Here is a 19,724-nt window from a genome sequence, read left to right as displayed (position 1 = left end):
GTTTGCGGTCTGCTCTGGTTCTGCAAAACGAATGCCTGTGAACAGTTCTCATATTCTTAAAATCCAGAGATTTCCTTTTTGTATGTTTAAAACATGCAACTAGAAATTTATCTTCAAAATCTATTTTTAAAACCTAGGGTAGTTCTGACTAGGATGGTTTCAGTGCCTGGAACACCTGCTCATCCAAATCCATTCTTACATGTTTCTGCAGCCTTTGGGCGTGGGCACATGGCCTGTCTTGTGCATCCCTGTGCGTGGAGCCTGGGGTCCTGAGCAGAGAGTCATGCACATACCCATGTCCGTGGGTCTGAGTGCTGGTGTGTTAATGGAAGTGGTTACGTGGAGCCTGGAGTTGCTAGTCTTTCTCCTGTGAGGTGATTCTTCCTTGAGCCTAAGGATCTTGTTCACATGGTGGAGTAAATGAAGAGCTGTAGAAAATTAAGGATACTTGAGTTATAATATTTCACGAATATTAGGTTTCAAAGGAAAATGCTAGTCACCAGGATTTTTCTTTCCCCCAAAACCTGGAGCTGCTTTTCCTGATACCAGCTATCTGCTGATTTTCATAAATAGGACCGTGAGGAGGGTGGAGAAAACCCCAGTAGCTCAGCCACCAGGGAGGTGATGGAGAGATGTCAGTCCTTAAGAAGGGAGAAAAAGGGACGATCTTTCTATCTGCCCACATGCGGGGTCCTCAGAATCTTCCTGTGTGGAAAACAAAGTTACCTACATTGCTGTGTTTGAAAAACAAGAATTTCTGAGCTGCTCTTCTCCAAATTCTAAGCCACGATAAAAAGACCTGAGTGGAAATGCATGTCATGTATCTCATAGCTCCGTCACAGACATTAATGAAGCCCTTCTATGAACCGAAAGGGGCGTTCCCTCTGTCTGCACAAATGCCCCCGTCAGAGCAGATCTGTGATGTGAGATGTCCCCCCAACACCACTTTTACTTTTTCCCCTGGCTTGCTAGTCCTCATTCCATATTCAGCTTGTGAAAATAACTTTTGTGGAGCTATTGTCTCTTTTGCCACTTTTGAACAATACCAGAGTATGAGGGGAGGGGAAGGGGAATCCCAGCCCCCCGCTAGCAGATGCCTGTTTGAGAGCGTGCAAAAGCAGCGGTATTTTGGGAATAGTTGTTTCATTTCCCATCCTTGTCCGTTCTTAACCATTAGTAGAAGTGATAGGTTTGGTGACGGCGGCTCAGGGACCGTAGCCTGGGGTTTCTCCTGGTCGGCCACATCTCTGAGATGGCTGTCTTGCAAGTAGACACCACGGCACCCCTTAAGTTTTGCTGCCATTCTGTCCTAGTGAAAACCACCCCAGTGTGCTGGGCTTGTAGGGTCACAGCAAAATCCTCTGGTTTTAGTTCCATGAGCACTTTGCAAAGGGTTAAGCCTCATGCAAATTATGCAAATCACTCTCTCACCAATTTTGCTGAGCATTTATAGTTTACCTTTAATTCCCTCATTCTTTACATCTTTTTATAAATTAAGGGGGCCAGAGATCAGTGTAAGTGGTTCTGCCTTAAAGTGCAGAATTTCTGACGACCCATTATGAAGAGATGCAGCCAATCCTAATTTACAGGCTGCCTAGCTTTCCACATTATAAAATTCCAGAGTTTTCAGATGATAGCTGCGGCATGGACCCCATGTCCTATCTCCAAAGGTTCTGGGCTGTGAAGTGATGGAGGAGATGCGTCCAGTAGCTCCCTGGAGAGTGTGACCGCCTCCTGCCTCCAACATTTATTATCTGCTTAATGGGTCTGGAATTTCACCCGAGGTTTTAGGTTTGAATACCGGTTTCTTCAACTCTTGGCAAGTTACCTCTCTTTTGGGGCTGTCAGTCTCCTTATTTGGGAAATGGGTATAATAATAGCCGCCTCCCAGTGTCTTGTGCTTTGTGAATTGCAAAATTAATTGCCAAGTCTGTGACACAGACAGGTACTTAGTGGGCCGTGTATGAGTAAACTTTTCATTTCAGGGTGCTTTTAAAATACAAACCATCCTTACATAAATGTTATCATCTTCTGATGTGGATAACCACAGACAATGTGAAATTATATTTTATATAATGGCTTTATGTACATAAGTCAGAGCTTTGGCTGGCCCAGAACGTACCTTTACATAGTATTTCCTTTCCCTTCTCCTCCTGTTTCTAAGAATCCCTTGGAGCAAGTCACAGGCGCAGGGAAGGAAGGGGCTCCGCCTCGGCACCGAGGGGCCTGCTGGGCCTGGGCGGGAGCTGGGAGTGAACAGGGCCCTCTGCAAGCCACCGCTCACTTCTCCGTTGCTCAAGGTGTGAGGCCGCATAAAAAGCAGTTCACAAGTAGATCAGCGTGTTCCTTTTTCCTTAAAAAAAGGAAAAATGGCTCCAGGAGTAGCTCTGAGGTCAAGGCCACCATGGCCCTGGAGCATCCATGCAGCAAGCCTGGCTTCAGCAGACAGATGCTGCCCTGCAGCCCAGCATGGGGCTGCGGCCTTGCCTGAGTTCAGCCTCCACCTGGTGGGGTGCCAGGCCTTCTGCCCTGCCCGTGCCCAGCTGCCGGCCCTGCAGGCGGGTCCTGGGAGATGCTCGGAGGAGGCTGGGAGCTTGCCCTGCGCCCCGGCACTTGTCTCAGTTTGCTTCCCGTCTGTTTGCTGCTGGGCATGCTGTCTCCTCCTCCTCCCTGCCTTCAGCAGTGCTTCTCTGCGCCCGGTGTTCTACCCTTCCTCCTCTCATCCCCACTTCCCACCAGGGCTGCCAGCGCAAGGCGGGGTGGATGGCCGGTGCCTGAGCTCCTGCGGGGCAGCACCTGCCAAGCAGCACAGAGAAGGTGAGGAATCTGTCTGACCTTAGGGGGTGATGACGAGCAGAAGCCAGAACAGTCCCTTCAGGCCCCTCTGTTTTCTTGCTGGAGGACTTAAGACAAGTTAGACTACTTTTTTTAAGCTTTGATTTTCTTCTTCTTTAAAGTAAACAACTATCTAATATTCTTGAAAGGGCCACTGGGAGAATCAGATGAGATAGTGTATGTAAGAACTTTGAAGGTTGTTACATGAGTTAACTAACCTGTCCAGCCCAGTGTGTGCCCAGTGCTGGGGGAGAGTGCGTCCACCTAGACGGTGGAGAAAAAGCTCAGGATTCAAAGTGAGGAGGCAGGCTGAGTGCCTGCCTCCACTTCCTAGCTGCGTGGCCCTCCGTGAATTATTTAACTTCGGAGCTTTACTTTTATCATGTTCAAAATAGAGATAATTGCAGGATAACGTGATAGTGTATTGTCACCAACAAAAATAATCACGTGTGGTACAAATGTCAGCTGTTTATTACTATCCCCCAAAGCCTTTAGCCTAGTGATTCCAATAAATAATTTTTGGATGTATCTAAAAACACCATGTGGAATCTCGGGCAAGTCGGGAGTATTTCTTGCATCCAGGTTGCAGTGAACATCAAGGGGCTTACTTTTGTATCTAGAAGTTAACAGGACGCCAGCCAAATTCCTGTAGCTTCCACATAGATAGTTGCTCTCTCAACTAGTTAAGCACATTCTCTTATTATATTTTTTGAGGATTTTGAGATAAAGGAAAAGTTTCCTATTTCATCCCTCTGCATTCTGCAAACCTAATGGGATACCTGTGAGGGCTCGTTAAAGCCCTTTGGTATCTTAATGTTCATGTCTTTAAAAAACATTAAAGTTACCTGTCCTACTTGGTGGGATGGTTGGAAAGGCAAAGTGAGATATTTTAGGATAGATTTGGAATCTTGAGAGCAAACAAATATGTTGCCATCATTTTAATATATTTCAAACCAAATGCAAAGCTTTAGTCTGAAAGTACTTTGTTTTGGACAGGATAAAACAAACAACCCAAAATGAACTGAGAACACTCATTATTTTAAAGTTAAAGATTTGTTTCCCTGTGGTGGCCTTGAATTTCACAGTTCACAATAATATGGAATACAGTTGTAGTTATCTCTCTGATAATGGAAGTTTTAATACTGAAACGTGTAGAGTAATAGAGGAAAATTTATACATTGCTAACAAGAAAAATAAATCAACAAAAGTAGGGTTTTGAGGAGTAAACACGTAGAGGTGTCAGACAAACCAAATGGATAATTACTAAATAAGGATGCTGAGGATTTGACCAGTGTGATTAAAAGGGATCAAGGATATATTTTGTACCCCACTGGGAATAGATCTTTTCCCATGTACAAGACATATTTCCAGGAGTGTGTGTCATTGATTCTGCTGCTTTTAAATGGCTGGATAATTGGCGATCCTGTGCCAGTAAGTTGCTTGCAATAGCGGAGTTCTCTGCTTCCAGCAGGAGCTTTGGGCTCCAGCCAACACAGGAGGCTTTGGAGACCTCAGACTGATGAGAGCCATCCCGCTTCAGGCCAGATGCCTTTCCAAATCGCTTATCAAGAGAAAGGAAACCTGGCCCTTCTGCTATCAGTCACCACGCACAACGCTCACCATCTTCTCTCGTCTGTGTGGCACACTGGGGAAGTGGGTGCAGGAGGAAGGCTCTTGGCTTTATACTGGAAGCGAGATTAAGTTCCCAGAGCCTCCCACAGAATGGAGGTGCCTGTGGGAAGGCAGGACTGGCGCTGGGTTTGGACACCGCCTGCCTCTGTGCCTCCTGGGTCAGAGAGGAGAGAGCCCGAGAGGCAGGACAGGAAGAGGGGTGGCCCACACATCCCCCATTGCATTTGGCAAGGATGTGGGGATTCTTCAAGGATGAAGTGAGCATCAGGAATGGAGGCTGGTGCTGAGCGTCCCGCCAGCCTGTGCTAAGAGGTGGGTTTCTGGTAGTGGGAGCCCTGGGGCCGGGGAAGGGGGTCTGTTAGGGCAGCGGCCAGGTCCCCCTCGGAGCAGCTGCTCGCGGGCAGGGCCGGGCCCTCGGGAGGATCTGCACACAGCCAGCGCTGGCTGCAGAGGTGCTGTCGCTGCTCGTGCAGGAGGCGGATGAGCCAGGACGAGGGGGGAAGGCAGGAGGGCAGGAGGACAGTCCCCAGCCCCGCCTGCGCGCTCTCCGGACCCTGGTGAGCCTTGTGTCTGTGCAGGGGCTTGCACTGCAGCTGAACCTGAGAGTACAGTGTGTATTGGCCTGGAGTTTTAATGACCAAAACTTACCTAAATGTGGGATCTGCCCGTGATGCCATTGAAGATGGGGAAGAAGTTCAAAAATAGCAATTGTAGCTCTGACATGAGTAAAGCCATTTCCTCGTAATTGTTAGCCCAGCTGGTAACACTCAAGAAATCCGGTTTGACACCTTTTCTTTTTTACATGAAAGTATCAAATATTCTTTCCAATATCCAAATTAACCTCAGAGGTATTGATATGAAGTCATCGGCCTCCATGAGTTTTCTTGTTGCGCCGACTGTAGCCCCCTTCCTGGTGTGTGTGCTGGGAAGTGTGCATGAGGATAAAGATGACTCGAGGCGCTCGGTGCTGCCTAAGCGAGGCATCTGTGCTGCTGGCCCCCTTGTATGTGAATGGAAATGTCTTCATTCCAGAACTGGGTTTCTGTTGTCAACAGTGTGCTGGGCAAATCCACAAGACATGTAAAGAAAGATGGACAAACATAATAAGGGAGATGTACCCAGCTGTTGGGTTGAAGGAGTCTTCCATACTTATTTGCTTAAGACTGTAAGCATTGCCTGACACCTGTCCACACAGCTTAATACAGCCTACCTCGTAAGGGGAGAAACGGATGCAACACATCTTTCCCAAAGTTTTCCAGAGACTGAGTGAAGGAATTGAGAAGTGGATCCAGGATTTCACATATCCGCCCCATAGGTTTTATCATTTCTGTAATCCCTTTTTTCTGTTACTGTCAAGATTTTAAAGGGGGATTATGGCTTGAGGTAAAGAGGGCAGGCAATTCAGGCACCCACACAAAGTTGTTAAATCTCAGGGGCTTGAGATTTCTTGGCTCCTTTTAAGTTCTGGAAGCAGAGCTCTCCCAGGGAATGCTATTAGCAACTGGCTTCCTGCAGAAAACAGCTGCTGGGCAGTTAGCTTTGAAGCTGAGAGAAGATAATATGTTGGTGAAGGTGAAGGGGGCCTTTGCTTCAGGGTCAGGAAATAAAGGGGGTGGAGAGGTGACAGTCCTGTGCACACTCTTCCTGTAATGATTCTTTAGCCGGACAAGTGGATTTCCAGATGAGCTTGATTTTCCACTGAGTGCCTTCTCTGAGTGCTGACAGAGCCTGGGTACCCGCTCGTGAGGGGTGTCTTCCTGTGAGCCTGGTGGCCAGGCCTGCAGCTCCTCTCCACCAACTGCCCACTTCTTTGGGTCTGAAAGGAATCGTTTAATTTAAGTCTGTCTCTTCCTATGCCTGACAAAGTAGAGGCTCTGCACCCAGTGGGTGAATTAGAAGCAAGCATGGAAGCAAGCAAGGGCGTGAGGGTGGGCAGGAAAGAGGGGCCATCCTGTCTGCGCCTTCCAGAGTCAGGGGTTTGAATCCAGGCATTGGCAGAAAGCGCAGCGGTGAGGGAAAGTGTGTGTGGCGGGAGGCCCATGAGGGTTAGTTTAGGGGGTTCCAGGGTGGATCACCCCGCTGCAGAGGGAGAGGTGTCCTCGCAGGAACTGGAGCCCCTCGGGAGGCCCACCACAGGCTCTGTGCCCTCTGACGTCTCTGTTGTTTAACAGGCTTTGAGTTGCCCTGTGAAACGTCATCCCTGACCCGGAAATGCACCTGTTTCCATCCCAGAGCCCAGGTGGGAAGGCCCCTCACACACCCTCTGTGGCACAGAGCAGGGCCCCTCTCATTCAGCTCGGTGGCTCGCCAGCCGGTATGCAGTCTTCTCACAGGGCAGCCTTGGCCAGAGGGCTAAATGGGCTGAGGAGAAATGTGAAATTCTGAGAGAACGCAGGGCACCTACAGGACTGTCCTGGTAGGCGGCATTTTGAAGGAAGCTGATTCTTGACCTGGAGGTGGGGAGAGCTGGGGGCCCCTGTTCTCCATGTGCTTTAATGAAAGGTGTTCTGCTGGGGTCCTAAGGGTGCTCAGGAAGGTGCACTGCTAGCACGGCGGTGTTAAATCTGAGCAGCCCACAAAGGTCCCGGCTACATTCCTGTGCCAGACACAGGGGGACATACAGATGAGGCGAGTTGAGTTTGCATATCAGTTGGAATTCGTGCTAGAACAGCACATCTGTTCTTCATTTTACAGTTGAGGAAATTTAGTTCCCGAGAGGGAGCAATTCGCCCCTTCCCCTGAGATGAGCCAGCAGAGTCAACACAAAAATCTAGGTCTTCTGATTCAGCCCAGTGCCTTTCCCTGTAAGCCACAGTTTCCCTCATTATCTTGAGATTTGCTAGAGCCACAGGACTACACAGTGGTTCTGCGTGTGAGGAGTTTAGTGCCGCAGCGAATTACCTCATCACGTCAGCCTGCATCCTCAGGTGCGGGGTCGCCCGGCCGCCCAGTCGGGTGCCTGGAGGGCATCGTGGCCGGTTTTCCAGCTGTAGCCTGTGTGCACTTCTCTGCCTCTACTTGTCTGGTCTTCCGGTTGCAGGCGGGGGCTGCAGGGGAGGAGCCTGGGGTGCAGGTGTAAAGGCGTGCAGCCCTAGGCTGAGCCAAATTCCAGCACACTGAGTGGTATTAATTTTGACACAGTATAGTTTTGAAAACCCAGAGTGTAGTTTTAAGGTGGGCTTGTCTCTGTTTTAAGAATACTTACTTGCCATGCTCCGAGAGTGAGGAGGAGGCCGGGGATCCCCTTGTGCCATCGCCAGGCTAGTTCTTCTCCTGACACTTGGCTGTCTTTCAAACAGGTGACATCTCCTACCTAATGGGTTGGCGGATTTTGTGCAATGGGATTTATTGGTAAGGAACTGAATTTAAATCTTGCTCTTACATGATGTCATTACGGAAGGGGACTTTGGCCATTTTAGGACTGAACCGTGGTCGGATAAGTCCCAGGCTCTGCTGGAGCTGGAGTTTCTCAGCTGTGGTCAAGGGTCGCCCTCCATGTCTTACTCCAGCACACGGAGCAAAATGTATCGGGATAATTAACAGGATTTAGGGGCCCAAACAGTGGTCTTGGAAGAGTGTTTCTTCTGGTGTGAGGTGAGCTGGCCCCCGTCGCTCGGGCCAGGTGGGCCTCACCCACAGCTGCCCTTGATCTTGTGCCCTGATCCTCTTCTAGAGAAGGAACGTTCCATGACCTAACTTTTCAAGGTGCCCGAGTTCTCTGTGGTTGCTTTCTCCACGCGCCCGAGTTCTCAAAGCCCCTTTCACGAGGGCGAGCTGCTCAGCTTGGCTGCCCGAGGCCCTTTAGCTCCAGGTGCTGGCTGTTGGGTTTCCTGTCCCGGCTCTTGTGATTCAGCCCCTGGGTGCTCGTTTCCTTCTCTGCTCTCTCCTCCCCGGGTCGTTGCTCATTCGGCCTCATTGCCTAATAGAGGTAGGGCAGGTGGGAATTACAACACGCATGCCTCTGGTCCGTTCTTCCCCCGGGGTGCTGGTACTAAAGAGGCCGGGAAGGCAGAGAGCTGCAGACCGGGAGGCAGAGCCGGCAGGCCCGCTAATGGAGCCACGTATTGACACTCGGAGAAGGGAAGGCAGGCCTCCTCCGTCCCTCCGAAGCGCCTTTCCTCCTCGCTGCCTCAGGCCGTAGCTGCACCTTCCCGCCCAGGTGCTGTAATTACCAGCATTTCTAGCACTGAAGTATATATGGAATTAAAAAGAAAAGTTTCTCCAGGCCGATCTGGAAAGCGAATCACTGTTAATAATACTGTTTCTATGGCAAGCTGCATTCTGAGTTCCAAACAATTGACCAACATTCCTTAGCAATACGAACCATCCGCCTGTTTGGGTGAGTAAATATATCCTTGTTTCTGGGTCTTCTTGAGTTCGTGCTTTGTTCTAGAGCCTAGAGTGGGAACAGATAGTTTTGAAGATACCAGAGGGGTGAGAAGTGTGCTCTTTTACGGCACTAAATCTTGTTGCTTCCGCGTGTTCTGATCCTTCCTTCCCAAGAATGTCTCTCGGAGACGGTGTTCTGGTCTTCAGATAATTCTCCTTTCAGGAGACAGCGCGTTACCGGGGACTGGCTTTTCAAGTACTGCACAGAGTTTTCTCAGTTTAGAATTTTCCTTTTTTCTTGGCTGACTTCACAAAATACTGCAAACCCAAGAAGAGCCCGTGGTCGCGGCTCTGGGATTGATTATCATTAACTCTTCCCTTTGTGACTTTGCCGCTTAAACACACACTTAGAAGCAAACCAAATAAACATTAAACAGCATAACTAGATTTTTGACTTGGGTGGCCCAGTTAGTTTCAACATGTGCTTGGCTTTGAAAGGTGATTATAAAAACACTACGTTTAACCAACCCACTAAATGACTGCGATAGATATTTTATTTCTATGTGTATTAATTCAGGTAGCTTTAGAGAGGAACCTTGGATTACTTATAATTCACTGCTAAACAGAATAACTGAAAAGGTAAAATTTTGCCTATGGAGCTACTTGTCTCTGGCTCCTCTGGCCGGTATAACCTGAATGACTGGTTTCCAGCCGTGAGACTTGGGGCAGGTCACTTGATTCTCTGAGCCTGGGTCTCCTTCCCTGTGATGAGGAAGGTGCCCTCGCTGATCCCCAGGCTTCCTCTCATTTAGGAATGTCAGGCCTCTGCAGTGTGTAAGTTTGAAAGTTGATATTTAAAAGAATCCTAAGCAGAAAGTCTGCTGTTGTTGACTCTGTGATAAGCACAGGGAGATGGCCAAGTTCTAGAATGATCAGTGAAGGTGTAAAAACAGCATACAATCCTGAGCCTTCTTTAAAAAGTCTTAATTGCCTTGTTTACTTAACTGTGCACATGCTGGGGAAACAGGTGGAGCACCTGGGAAAAAATGTTACAAAGTTTATGGGCAGAGACTGTGCCTCAGTACCTTAAATATGTATTATTACAACATGTGGGCACGCTGCTGTTAAATGCAGTGCCATCTGTGTGAATCAGCCCTGTTAGAATAATTCTGGGTTTGGCCCAGTGGTGTGGTGGGGTTTCTGGATTGTGTTAGAAATCAGAGCTTCTAGAATGACTCTTTCACTCCTGCAGGTTGGCATTTTGCCTATAATTCCCTGGTACAGAGAGATGCCTGGGTCCCTTTTTGGTTTTGTTTCTCTAGCCTCGTTGTGGGGTGGGCTCTGCTCTTCCTCTCTGGTGATCCCACATCACGGTAAGAATCTGCAGGGACAATTAGCTGTCTTAAATTACTTCTCATAACCGGTTTCTTTGCATAAGAATTGGGGATTAGATGGCTATCCCATAAAATCATGGAGAAGAAGGTGGTTATAGAGACAAGATAAATATTAGGAAAAAATAATGGCACTTCACCTTATATGTTTTGAAAATCGAGGATAGGCTGTTTTTTAAATCTGGCTCCTGCAAGCAGAGCCTGGGCCGGCTGTTCTGGCTCCTGGCAGAGGCCTCCGCCGGCAGATGCTAACGGCATGTGAGGGAAGACTGACCGCAGGGCCTCGTTAGGTTCCTTTGAGGACGACTGTGAACCAGTTTTGAATATGACACCAACAGTGTATCAGAAGCCAGAATATTTCTTAGTCCTCTAACTCTGGCAATAATTTTTTGCCTCCTCTGTGAACCAAGGATGGAAAATCAGCTGTTTTGTCAATATCTGATGTAAGCAGTGCTTTAAGAAAAACTATAATGATGTGGGTTAGTGTTCCTTCCCATCTGCCCCTGAGTGCCGAGCCTGTCCTGCCCTCTTAGTGGCCTCTCAGGACCTTACCCCGTGCCTGGAGCGCAGTGGGGGCTTGCTGTGGGAGTGGGTTTCCCAGGACCCTGTGGGAATCTTCCTTGGGATCTTATGAGCCGGGTACAGTCTCATCGGTCAGGAAAAGCAGAGGGTAAGAGCACCCTCGTCCCCTTTCTGCTCTATCTTGAGAAATGAGGTGTTTTTCTTCCCCTTAAAACAAGCACAATCACGTATTGTTTCTTTTAACTCTAAATGCAGAGTAAGTATTAAAGTTTATGTTTTAATATTCATACTTAGTACTAGAGAGTTAATGAGATAATTCAAAACCATAAACTCTACCTTTTAGGAATAGGCTAGCGAAGTGCGATTAGATCCTTAGAGATCAAAGGAAGAGGCAAAATCCAAGATAAGACCGGTGTCGTGGCAGGCTCATCGGCCGCTTGCAGTGGGAGAGAGCGTGGCCGCGCCTGTTCTGTCTTTTTTCCAGAGATGCCCGGGCCGTTCAAGAAACAGGGATGTGTTACCGTCTCCACGGGGGACTTGGTGGCTTGGGTCTTTGTCTACGAGCTCTGTGGCCTTGTTTCTGCCGTGCTTCTTTTCGGCACCTTGGGGATTTCCCACGCTACCATCTGGGCATCCTGCATTCTGGTCCCTCTGCCAGCCACTCTGTACAGAACTGCTGTCCGTGGCACGTCTGTGCAGTCATCTCTCTGCCGTGAGCACCTCTGGTGCTCGGGCAGAGCCTGTGCTGTCAGACAAGTTACAGGTAAAACGCTGTGGCAGGCCCTGCAGACGCTCATCTCCTACTCCAGCAGAACCGGGCAGAGAAGTGGAGCTGCCTGGTGGGCAGCCTCGCTCGCCGGCCTCTGGAGCAGCTCAGGCCGCTGAGACCCGAGGGCCTGGAGGTGCGGGACCCACACCAGAGAGCTCCACCACAAAGCCTGGGGCACGGAGTGAGGCCGGGGCAGAGCCCAGTGTCCAGGCCGGGATGGGCCCTCCCGGAGTGCGGAGGTGCCCCTTGGTGACAGAATGAGACCCCCTTCGTGAGTCTGACGTCCTGGGATGGGTCAGTAAAGATACACTGGGTGTGAAACACGATCCGCTTTCTGTTTCTGCTGTGTTCCGCGTGGGGTTTGTTTAGACCCAGGCACGGCTAAGGCTGGGGAAGGGCCGCTGTTAACGCGGCCACGTTTCTCGGATGCAGAATAGGACCTGTGTGCTGCATGCCCGGCTGTGCGATGGTGCCCGCTGCCCCCGGGAGGGGAGGGGGTGGTGCTGGAGCCCGGGCAGCGTGTGGTCCTCCCCAGCGGCCTGAAGCTTGGAGAACTGGAAGCAGAAATCGTGCAACATGAACCCAGGCAGACCTGCTCCTCAAGTCAAGGCGATGTGGCCCTGTCAGATCTGTGAGCCACCCAGCTTACTTCCTAACAAGACCATCGTTTCCCGAGGAAAACAGCCTGTGTTAGCGGAATCGCTCATTATATTTGAGCCCATGAATTTCTCTTCACCACCACCTCTTTACCCAGTTTAAACTCCCTTAAGTGGAGAACTGAGACCTAAGCAAGAGTAAGAAGATCGGTTGCCTTGGAATTTCTTCAAGCCTCTAATTGCTGTAAACAAGAGACCCCATCTTCGGAGTGCGTAGCGTTGCCCTAGGCTTATGGCTCTCGGCTTTTTGGCGCTTATGACGCATCATCGCTGGACTTGAAGACCTAGAGTAACATACTGTCTATGGAGAAGTGTTGACACTAGGTCTTGACACACAAAATTGCATGTACAAAATTGTCTGAGAGACCTTTTATTTAGTTACTGCAGCAGGCCTGACATGAGTCTTTGCTTCCCAGTGGCACCGTGAGGACAGGATTGACACCCTTCTAGGCAGAGTAAGGCAGAGTCCCAGGCTCACAGCACCCTGCTCTCTGGGGAAGTGCAAGGGGCAGGAGCTGCCGGCACCCAGTAGGCATTTAGTCAGCACTTACTGGGCAGCTGATAGGGGCGTCAGCCCCCGTGGCTGAGACCTGAAGCAGGTGGTGAGGGAGGCTCAGTCACCACCTCCCGGCCCAGGGTCACGCGCTGCCATCCCGGCAGGAAGCCGCGGGCATCCGTTTTCCTGTGCGGCCCAGCTCGGGGGGTGGGGGGGCGCTGGGCAGGAGAGCTGGGATCTTGTCTGAGGGAAGTTACCCGCCTGGCCTTGGGCCCCAGATTTGGCTCAGGGACCGCGGATAAGCCTCCCCTCCCCAGCATCTCATGCAGCTGCTCTCGTCTCAGGACAGATTACACACAGGCAGTCCCCACACTAAACGCTGTAAAAATGAGATTTTTCTTTGAAATTTCAAAGAAAGTGGAATAAAAATGTTCTTGCTTTTCCACATAGATTGATTAGCTGGCATAACAGGGAGGCTGGCCTTTGAAATCTGTAGGCATCTTGGGGCAGGCCTGACCCCGCCGACCCTGGTGGGTTGGGTTGGTGATGGTTCCCTGAGCCCACTGTCTCAGGTGGGGTGGGTTTGGTCAGTAGTGGTCCCTGCAGCCCGCTGACCCTGGTGGGGTGGGTCAGAAGTGGTCCCTGCAGCCCGCTGACCCTGGTGGGGCGGGTCAGCAGTGGTCCTTGCAGCCCACTGACCCTGGTGGGGTGGGTCAGTAGTGGTCCCTGCAGCCCACTGACCCTGGTGGGGTGGGTCAGTAGTGGTCCCTGCAGCCCACTGACCCTGGTGGGGTGGGTCAGTAGTGGTCCTTGCAGCCCGCTGATCCTGGTGGGGCGGGTCAGTGATGGTCCCCCGAGCGCATGCTGTCAGCATGACTGGCTGGGCGCACAGATGGTGCCAGCTGGGGCAGGTCACCGCTGGAGCCATGTAGCCTCAGTAGGAGCTGCCCGGATGGGGTGTTTGCAGGAGCGCCTGCCCAGCGTGCCGGGATGGATGGTGAGGATGGCAGTGTGTGTGGAGGGCCTTTTCCTGGCGCGACTTGAGGGATGCCATCTGGGCCTGGCTTAGGCCTTCCTGTGGTGCCGTTGAGCAGCAGGGAGTTTTACAGGTTCTGTGGCCTTGGGGTTGTCCTGAAAGGGAATTTGAAACTCAAGCTGATCTCATCCCAGGGAGTCAAGCATAATGCAATGCTTGTTTTCTTACAGTCAGTCAGCGTCAGGAAAAAGTGAGTAGGCTGAATGGGGGAGGTTTGAGGGGGGTCTGCAGAGTTTGAAGAATCAGCGTAACCCAGGGGTAAAAATAACTTATTGTGGAAAGCAGCGTGCTGACCTCTGTCCCGCCAGCCGCCGTTGGTTTCTGGGGGTTGGTGGTGCCCTGAGAGTCTGTAATCAAACACTGTGTATGGGCTCCATCCTAGAAGTGGCAACTGTTCCCCAAAGATAGGAACGGAAAGGGCCTGTTAACATTTACCCACCGACTGAAGGAGTCTGGACAGTGCTGAGCTGAGCTGAAGCAGTGACCCTGCTCTTCCAAATTAGACATATGACTCTTAGAAAATTCTACCTGGAGTTGCACTGCAAGTCTCGTGTTCAGGATGTCCTCCTGTGTACGTCTACCTTAGCTACCTGTCAGGTTATGGACAGGCTGATGTTGAGCAGCAGGGGTGCAGGCGTGTGCCAGTGCAGAGGTTCGTGCTGTCACGGTGGGCTGCACCAGCTGTGACCTGGACCCTTTGTGACCCTCTTTGTGGTCTTCCGCCACAGCTTTGCTCTTTGAATCTCTACCTGGGTCCTCTCTGGCTCTGCAACTTGCTGCTGTTCAACTGACTTCTTGGATTCCTTTTTGGGTGTTTGATGAAATGCATTATTTCATTCTTGAATTGTCCCCGGAGTTGCTGCTGTTGTGAAATGTGACTTGCTTTCTTAAGCTCTCACTTCAGAAAAGTTGCAGTGGCTTCATTAAGGTGATTATTTTCCTTGTTGAAGGAGACAGAGCCTGTTCAATGCAGACAAGTGTTTCTGAAATGGGGAGGTTGGGGCATGGCCTGGAGGGAGATCGGGAAGGATGGGAGGGCACTGCTGAGGGCACGTGATGGCCAGGAGGCAGCCTCACCTGCTGGGCCTGCAAGGCAGCGATACCAGAAAGCACACAGAGGTCTGGTGGAGGCGGGCTTTTCTCGGGCAGGATGGCTTTGTTGATATGTGAGACGGGAGAAGAGAGAGGAGTCAAGGATGACCCCCAGTGTGAGGCGGCAGAAACTGGCGGGCGATGAAGTGCCTTGGCAAGAGAGTGGTGAGGCCCGTTTTCAGAGATTTGCTCCTGAATGGCCGTTGGGTCCCTGGGCGTTTGCGGCAGGATTTGGGCAGAGGGATTCGGAGTAGGGGGAGACGGTGGGCGGTGCTGGAACACAGCTGGTCACAAGGCCACAGGAGCGAGTGAGGTTGTGTGCAGAGCTAAGAGAAGAGGCGGTGAATGAGATCAGCCAAGCACTGACAGCACGATGTCCCTGCCGCCTGCGCGTTGGACCGGGACGTGCCCTGGCCCCGAGGAGGCGACCCGGCGGCTCGTTCTGTTGGAATCGTGTGTGCTCTGTGCTGTGCGTTTGATAGGAAGGTTTATGGTAGTCTTTGGAAATGTAGCACGTCCCCCAGAATGACCCAGAAGTGGACTTTCTGGGTGCTTGGGTCCATGTCACAGATGCTCTGCCATTTGAAGTTGGTGGCAAAGCAAACTAGAAGGCAGACAGCCGAGGGTTCAGGACGCGGAGCACGCATCGGCTGGTTTTAGTCGCCGCAGCAGGGGGCGCAGAGGGACGAGAGGGCAGCCGAGGCTCGGAATCAGCCTGGCCGGGAGGCTGCGAGGACCCAGCCTGGCAGAGGGCCCGGGCTTCGGTGATGGCCCTGGTGGCCGCTGCGTGCGCGCCTTTTGCACTGAGTTTAAAAAAGGCTTTCCTCTAACTACCGGGTCGCCCAGGGGCTGGGCCTCTTTTGCCCTTGGTGGTTTTTTCCTGTGGTATCTCTGCTGTGTCTACTGGCTGCCCCAGGTACGCGGCCCTCCCCGCACGGCTGCTGCCTGTCTGCCCGAGCCCGCAGGTCTGTGGGACGCGCCCTTCGGGAGGCACGGACCACCCGACCGCGTGGCCAGACGGGCACACGTGCACCTCGCCAGAGCCGTGTCTTTTTCTGCTTCCTCCTCCCGCCGCCTCCCCTTTCTCTCTGTGTTCTTGGCATAAGTATCATGTAACTGACTACGGTCGATGTAACCTCCATGCCAAGGCTTGTAACTGGTGGTGAGGCTCCGTAACCCTGGAACGCGCTTTGGATGGGCCCTTTGGTTTGAGCGGAACTCCTTCACCACCGATTCTGTTGTAAGTGTCCTGATGCTGGGAGTGACATAGGAAGAAACTGCACCCAAGCACTTGAGGGAAATGAACCCTGAAAAGATCTGTACCTTTTCCTATGCGAACCTCCGCTGTACATATATATAGGTGTGTGTATACATGTATACAGATGTGTGTACATATCTGTGTGTGTACATGTATGTGTATATACCCGTGCATGTGTGTGTGTGTGTGTGTACACAGTCCAGGAATAAATGTCCAAGAGACTTTCAGTTTTCGCCCGCAGCTGGGGTTTTGTTTATGCTGGGCCTGGGAGGAGGTGTCCCCAGCTCTACTGGTGCATCGTGGCCCTCTCTTATTTACCCTTTAGGGTAAGGAATACTGTGAAAGTAGATATCCCAAGTATTTGTAGCTGGGCATACTTTGGCATTTGCTTTGCCCCAGTTGGTGTTCTCCTATATTCGCCCGTAGGCTTCTCTGTTCCCGGCCTCGGCCACAATACAGGTCAAGTCCAGCTTCTTTTTCCTGCCTGTGGTGTCCTGGGTGCTCTGCTACCTTCTGGCCCAAAGGTGAGTGAGGAATGGTCTGGGTCCTCGGGGCACCCCTGGCGGCACAGACACAAAGGTGTGCTGTCGGCGGGGTTGTGAGGGCTGTGGGGGTGTGGCTGCTGCCCTCTTGGGGCTGGAAGCGGGTGCACTTGGGGGACAATACGCTGACTGGATCTCCAAGAATGAGGTGGGCCAGTTCAATGCAGGAGGGGTGGCGTGTGTCCTAGGCAGGGGTCACCTGAGCTTGCAGCATCGCGGGGCAGGCAGGGGGCTGCCGTCGCTCAGCAGCAGCAGGGTCTGAGGCAGGAGAGGAGTCCGGTGGGAGACAAGGCCTGAGGCAAAGCCGGTCTGCTCTGGAGGCTGCGGTCAGACTCGGAGCGGCTGTTTGTGACAGACGACCCTCCGGCCATGTCGCCGACGGGAAATTGGGAACCGGGGAGAGACCTACAGTGGGAGTCCGATGGGGCGGTTCCTGCAAACAGGGTGAAGGCCTGAGCAAGGCGGGGTCGTCGAGGAGAGCCTGGGGGTGCAGGCATGAAAGGCCATCTAGGGAATGGAGTCAGTGACACGAATATCTTGTGTGGTGACGGATGGTAGCACATTTATTGGGACGATCATCAGCAATGTAGATCCTGTGGAATCACGTGTTGTATACCTGAAAGTAGCATAATATGTGTATTAGCCACACTTCAATAAGAAAGCGTGTGGAGAAGTTGGAGGGACTCTGTGGTGCCTGGGGAGGGCGGCAGGTGTGGGCGGGTCTCCTGTCTTTGCCCCTGAATGACGGACAGCCAGCCAGCAGGGAGCGGGAGCAAAAGCGGAACAGTTGGGGGACAGTTGTGAGTTTATGTCTCTAATGCATGTTTTAAATATTTCTTCAGCTTTTAGACTACATTTTGGGGTCCTGTTGTATTTCAACTTTTATGTTCAGGGCTGGCAATAGCTATTTTGAAAACTTGGGGTCACAGGAGTTGCCGCATTTGTAGGGCCTTTCTGGAGACATGAATTTGGGAGGATGGAGCGGCCCTAGCCTGGGAGTGAGACCGCCCCACGCCTAGCCCACTCTAAGGCCTGTCAGCCCTGTGTCTGCGGTGCGAGGACTTTCTCGCCCGTTTCTGGGTCACCTGTTCGTCCCGTGATGCTTCCTGTAAGCAGCTGGGGGCTTTCTGTATCATGTCAGATAATGCTGCCCTCTGCTTCAACCCCTACATACTTTGCATTTCACTGAAGGTTTAAAGACTAATGGACCAAAGTTGCAGGTTGAGCTCCCCAGGATGCAGCCTTGGTCTGAGATGGGCTTGCAGTGGCCGACTGAGAAGGGCCTAGGGGACACCTCTGTGAGGGGTGGGAGAAGCAGCACTGGCTAGAGCGAGAGGGTGAGCTGTGAAGAAGTCACAGGAGAGGGCTCAGCTGACCCTGGAGTGGGCCCGGAGCTGGGTGTCCCTGCAGATGTGCCGCATCGCCTTTGTCAGTCAGCCCCCGGAGGTGCCCCAGCAGGGGCGTGAGCTTCGGCAAGGCGGTTTCCTGGGTCATGCGGCTCATGGAGAAGGGCTGAGCTGTGAGACTGACCAGCACCGTTCCCAGCAGCTGGGGCAGAGCATCTTGGTCCTGAAGGGGTATCTGGATCATAGATACATCGGCATCCCTCATGTGCAGCCTGCAAGACGCTGTGTGGTCTGACTTCTTAATCCCACCATCTCTAGTGTCACGTGCTAGTTTCTCCTTTTTCACTCTGATGTAGCCACACTGCCCACACGCCTTGTTACATCACATGTACCAGGTGCACCGAGCTGCTGGTCGTCTGCCTCCCTCATGGGATGCACGTCCTGCAAGGGCAGGGCTTCACCCTCGTGGGCTTCTACATTGCGGCTCTTGAGGTTGCTTTTGGAGAAGATTTCCTCTAAAGTCGTGCTTTTCCTAAAGGAGAGCAAACATTCAAAGATTTGGACTATGATTTAGGTGATAGTTGATACTGTGGTCTGGCTATTGCGGGACCCCTTTCGAGAGTAGCATCCACCCAGAGCCTTTTACATGCGCTGAGATTTACCAGAACGGCTTTCCATGTGTACTGCTTTTCAGGATGACATCTGTGGTGTAAAACAGGGTAAGCCTGTTGTGGCTTCTGTAGTAGTGTGTCATTGTGATATGATCCTACTTTGGACAAGCTTCCGAAATACATATTTACATGAAGGCAGAAATTATGGTGGTTTCATTAATAATTCATAAGAGTTTTCAATTAAGCATCATTGCCTTTGGCTGAGGTCTGACCGCTTGAGTTTATAATGTCGAATTATTTCTCACTGAGAATATAATTAAACCCCAGATAACCAGAACCAGAAAATTCCCATTCCTTCATCAATGTATGCTCTCTTTGAGCCCCTCTCTTAGGAGAAGGAGATACATGATAGTAACACGCATCAAGGATTTCACTTTGAAGGTGTCCTCTGCAGGCATACCCTGGGATCTGTGTGCATTTGGCACAGTATCCTATAGTCACAGGCCACCACATCCAAAATTCTGATTAAAAAATGTGATCTTGCATCTACTGAAATTCAATGTTAGAATACAGATTAGTTTATATTATGTGCATTATGGAAACCAGAGCTAAGGCATTTCCTAAAGGCTGGTGACAATCTGCAGACAGGTGCCCTTGCTGGATGGGAGAGGCCATCGCAGGATCTGTACTTCTCTTGCTAACTGCTCCTCCATCCCCGTAACCCCATCGGCGGACTTGAACCATAAATAGGTTTCTGGTTAATCTTTAGTGAATCAGAATCTGTTTATTGAAACATTTCAGTCAACCTAGGAGGCTAATAACACTGCAGTACATGTGCATTTAGTCAGGAGAGGCTTTGCCTTTTAGAGATTTTAGGCATGCATGAGGCTGAGTCATGTGCATTTCCTGCAGCAAAAGGTTGATGCTTCTGCAAGTAAACAGAGGGAATCCTCAGGCCCCCAAGGTGCTGATGGTACCGGTAAGGGTGGTGTTACTCTCAGATTTTCTCTATGTGCATTTTTCATTTTCTTTGCTATGGCAATGTGTTTCCATCTCACTTACTTCCTAGGACACCAGTATCACTCTTAATACTTCATTCACCCTTAGTTTTTCTAAGAAAAAGACATTTTCCCACCTCAGACACTAATTATTAATATCACATGATCTGCCAGACAAACACAACTCAGTCGTGGTATTTGAGCAACAAAT

At 51.1% G+C, this 19,724-nt stretch overlaps 1 protein-coding gene across 2 annotated transcripts in view; it reads left to right on the top strand.

The window, feature by feature from the left end:
- The window catches only part of LOC118907941 (uncharacterized), a 279,544-nt gene that overhangs the window by 39,175 nt on the left and 220,645 nt on the right, over positions 1-19,724 (top strand). For both annotated transcript variants that reach the window (XM_057494123.1, XM_057494122.1), the window contains exon 3: positions 16,443-16,540. In XM_057494123.1, the coding sequence (XP_057350106.1) occupies positions 16,443-16,540 (98 nt within the window). The remainder of the gene's footprint in view (positions 1-16,442; positions 16,541-19,724) is intronic.

The sequence above is a fragment of the Manis pentadactyla genome, chromosome 16, assembly GCF_030020395.1.
Source record: "Manis pentadactyla isolate mManPen7 chromosome 16, mManPen7.hap1, whole genome shotgun sequence".
NCBI lineage: Eukaryota > Metazoa > Chordata > Mammalia > Pholidota > Manidae > Manis > Manis pentadactyla.
Note: the sequence above shows the minus strand (reverse complement) of the source record. Positions and strands in the feature narration are given on the sequence as shown.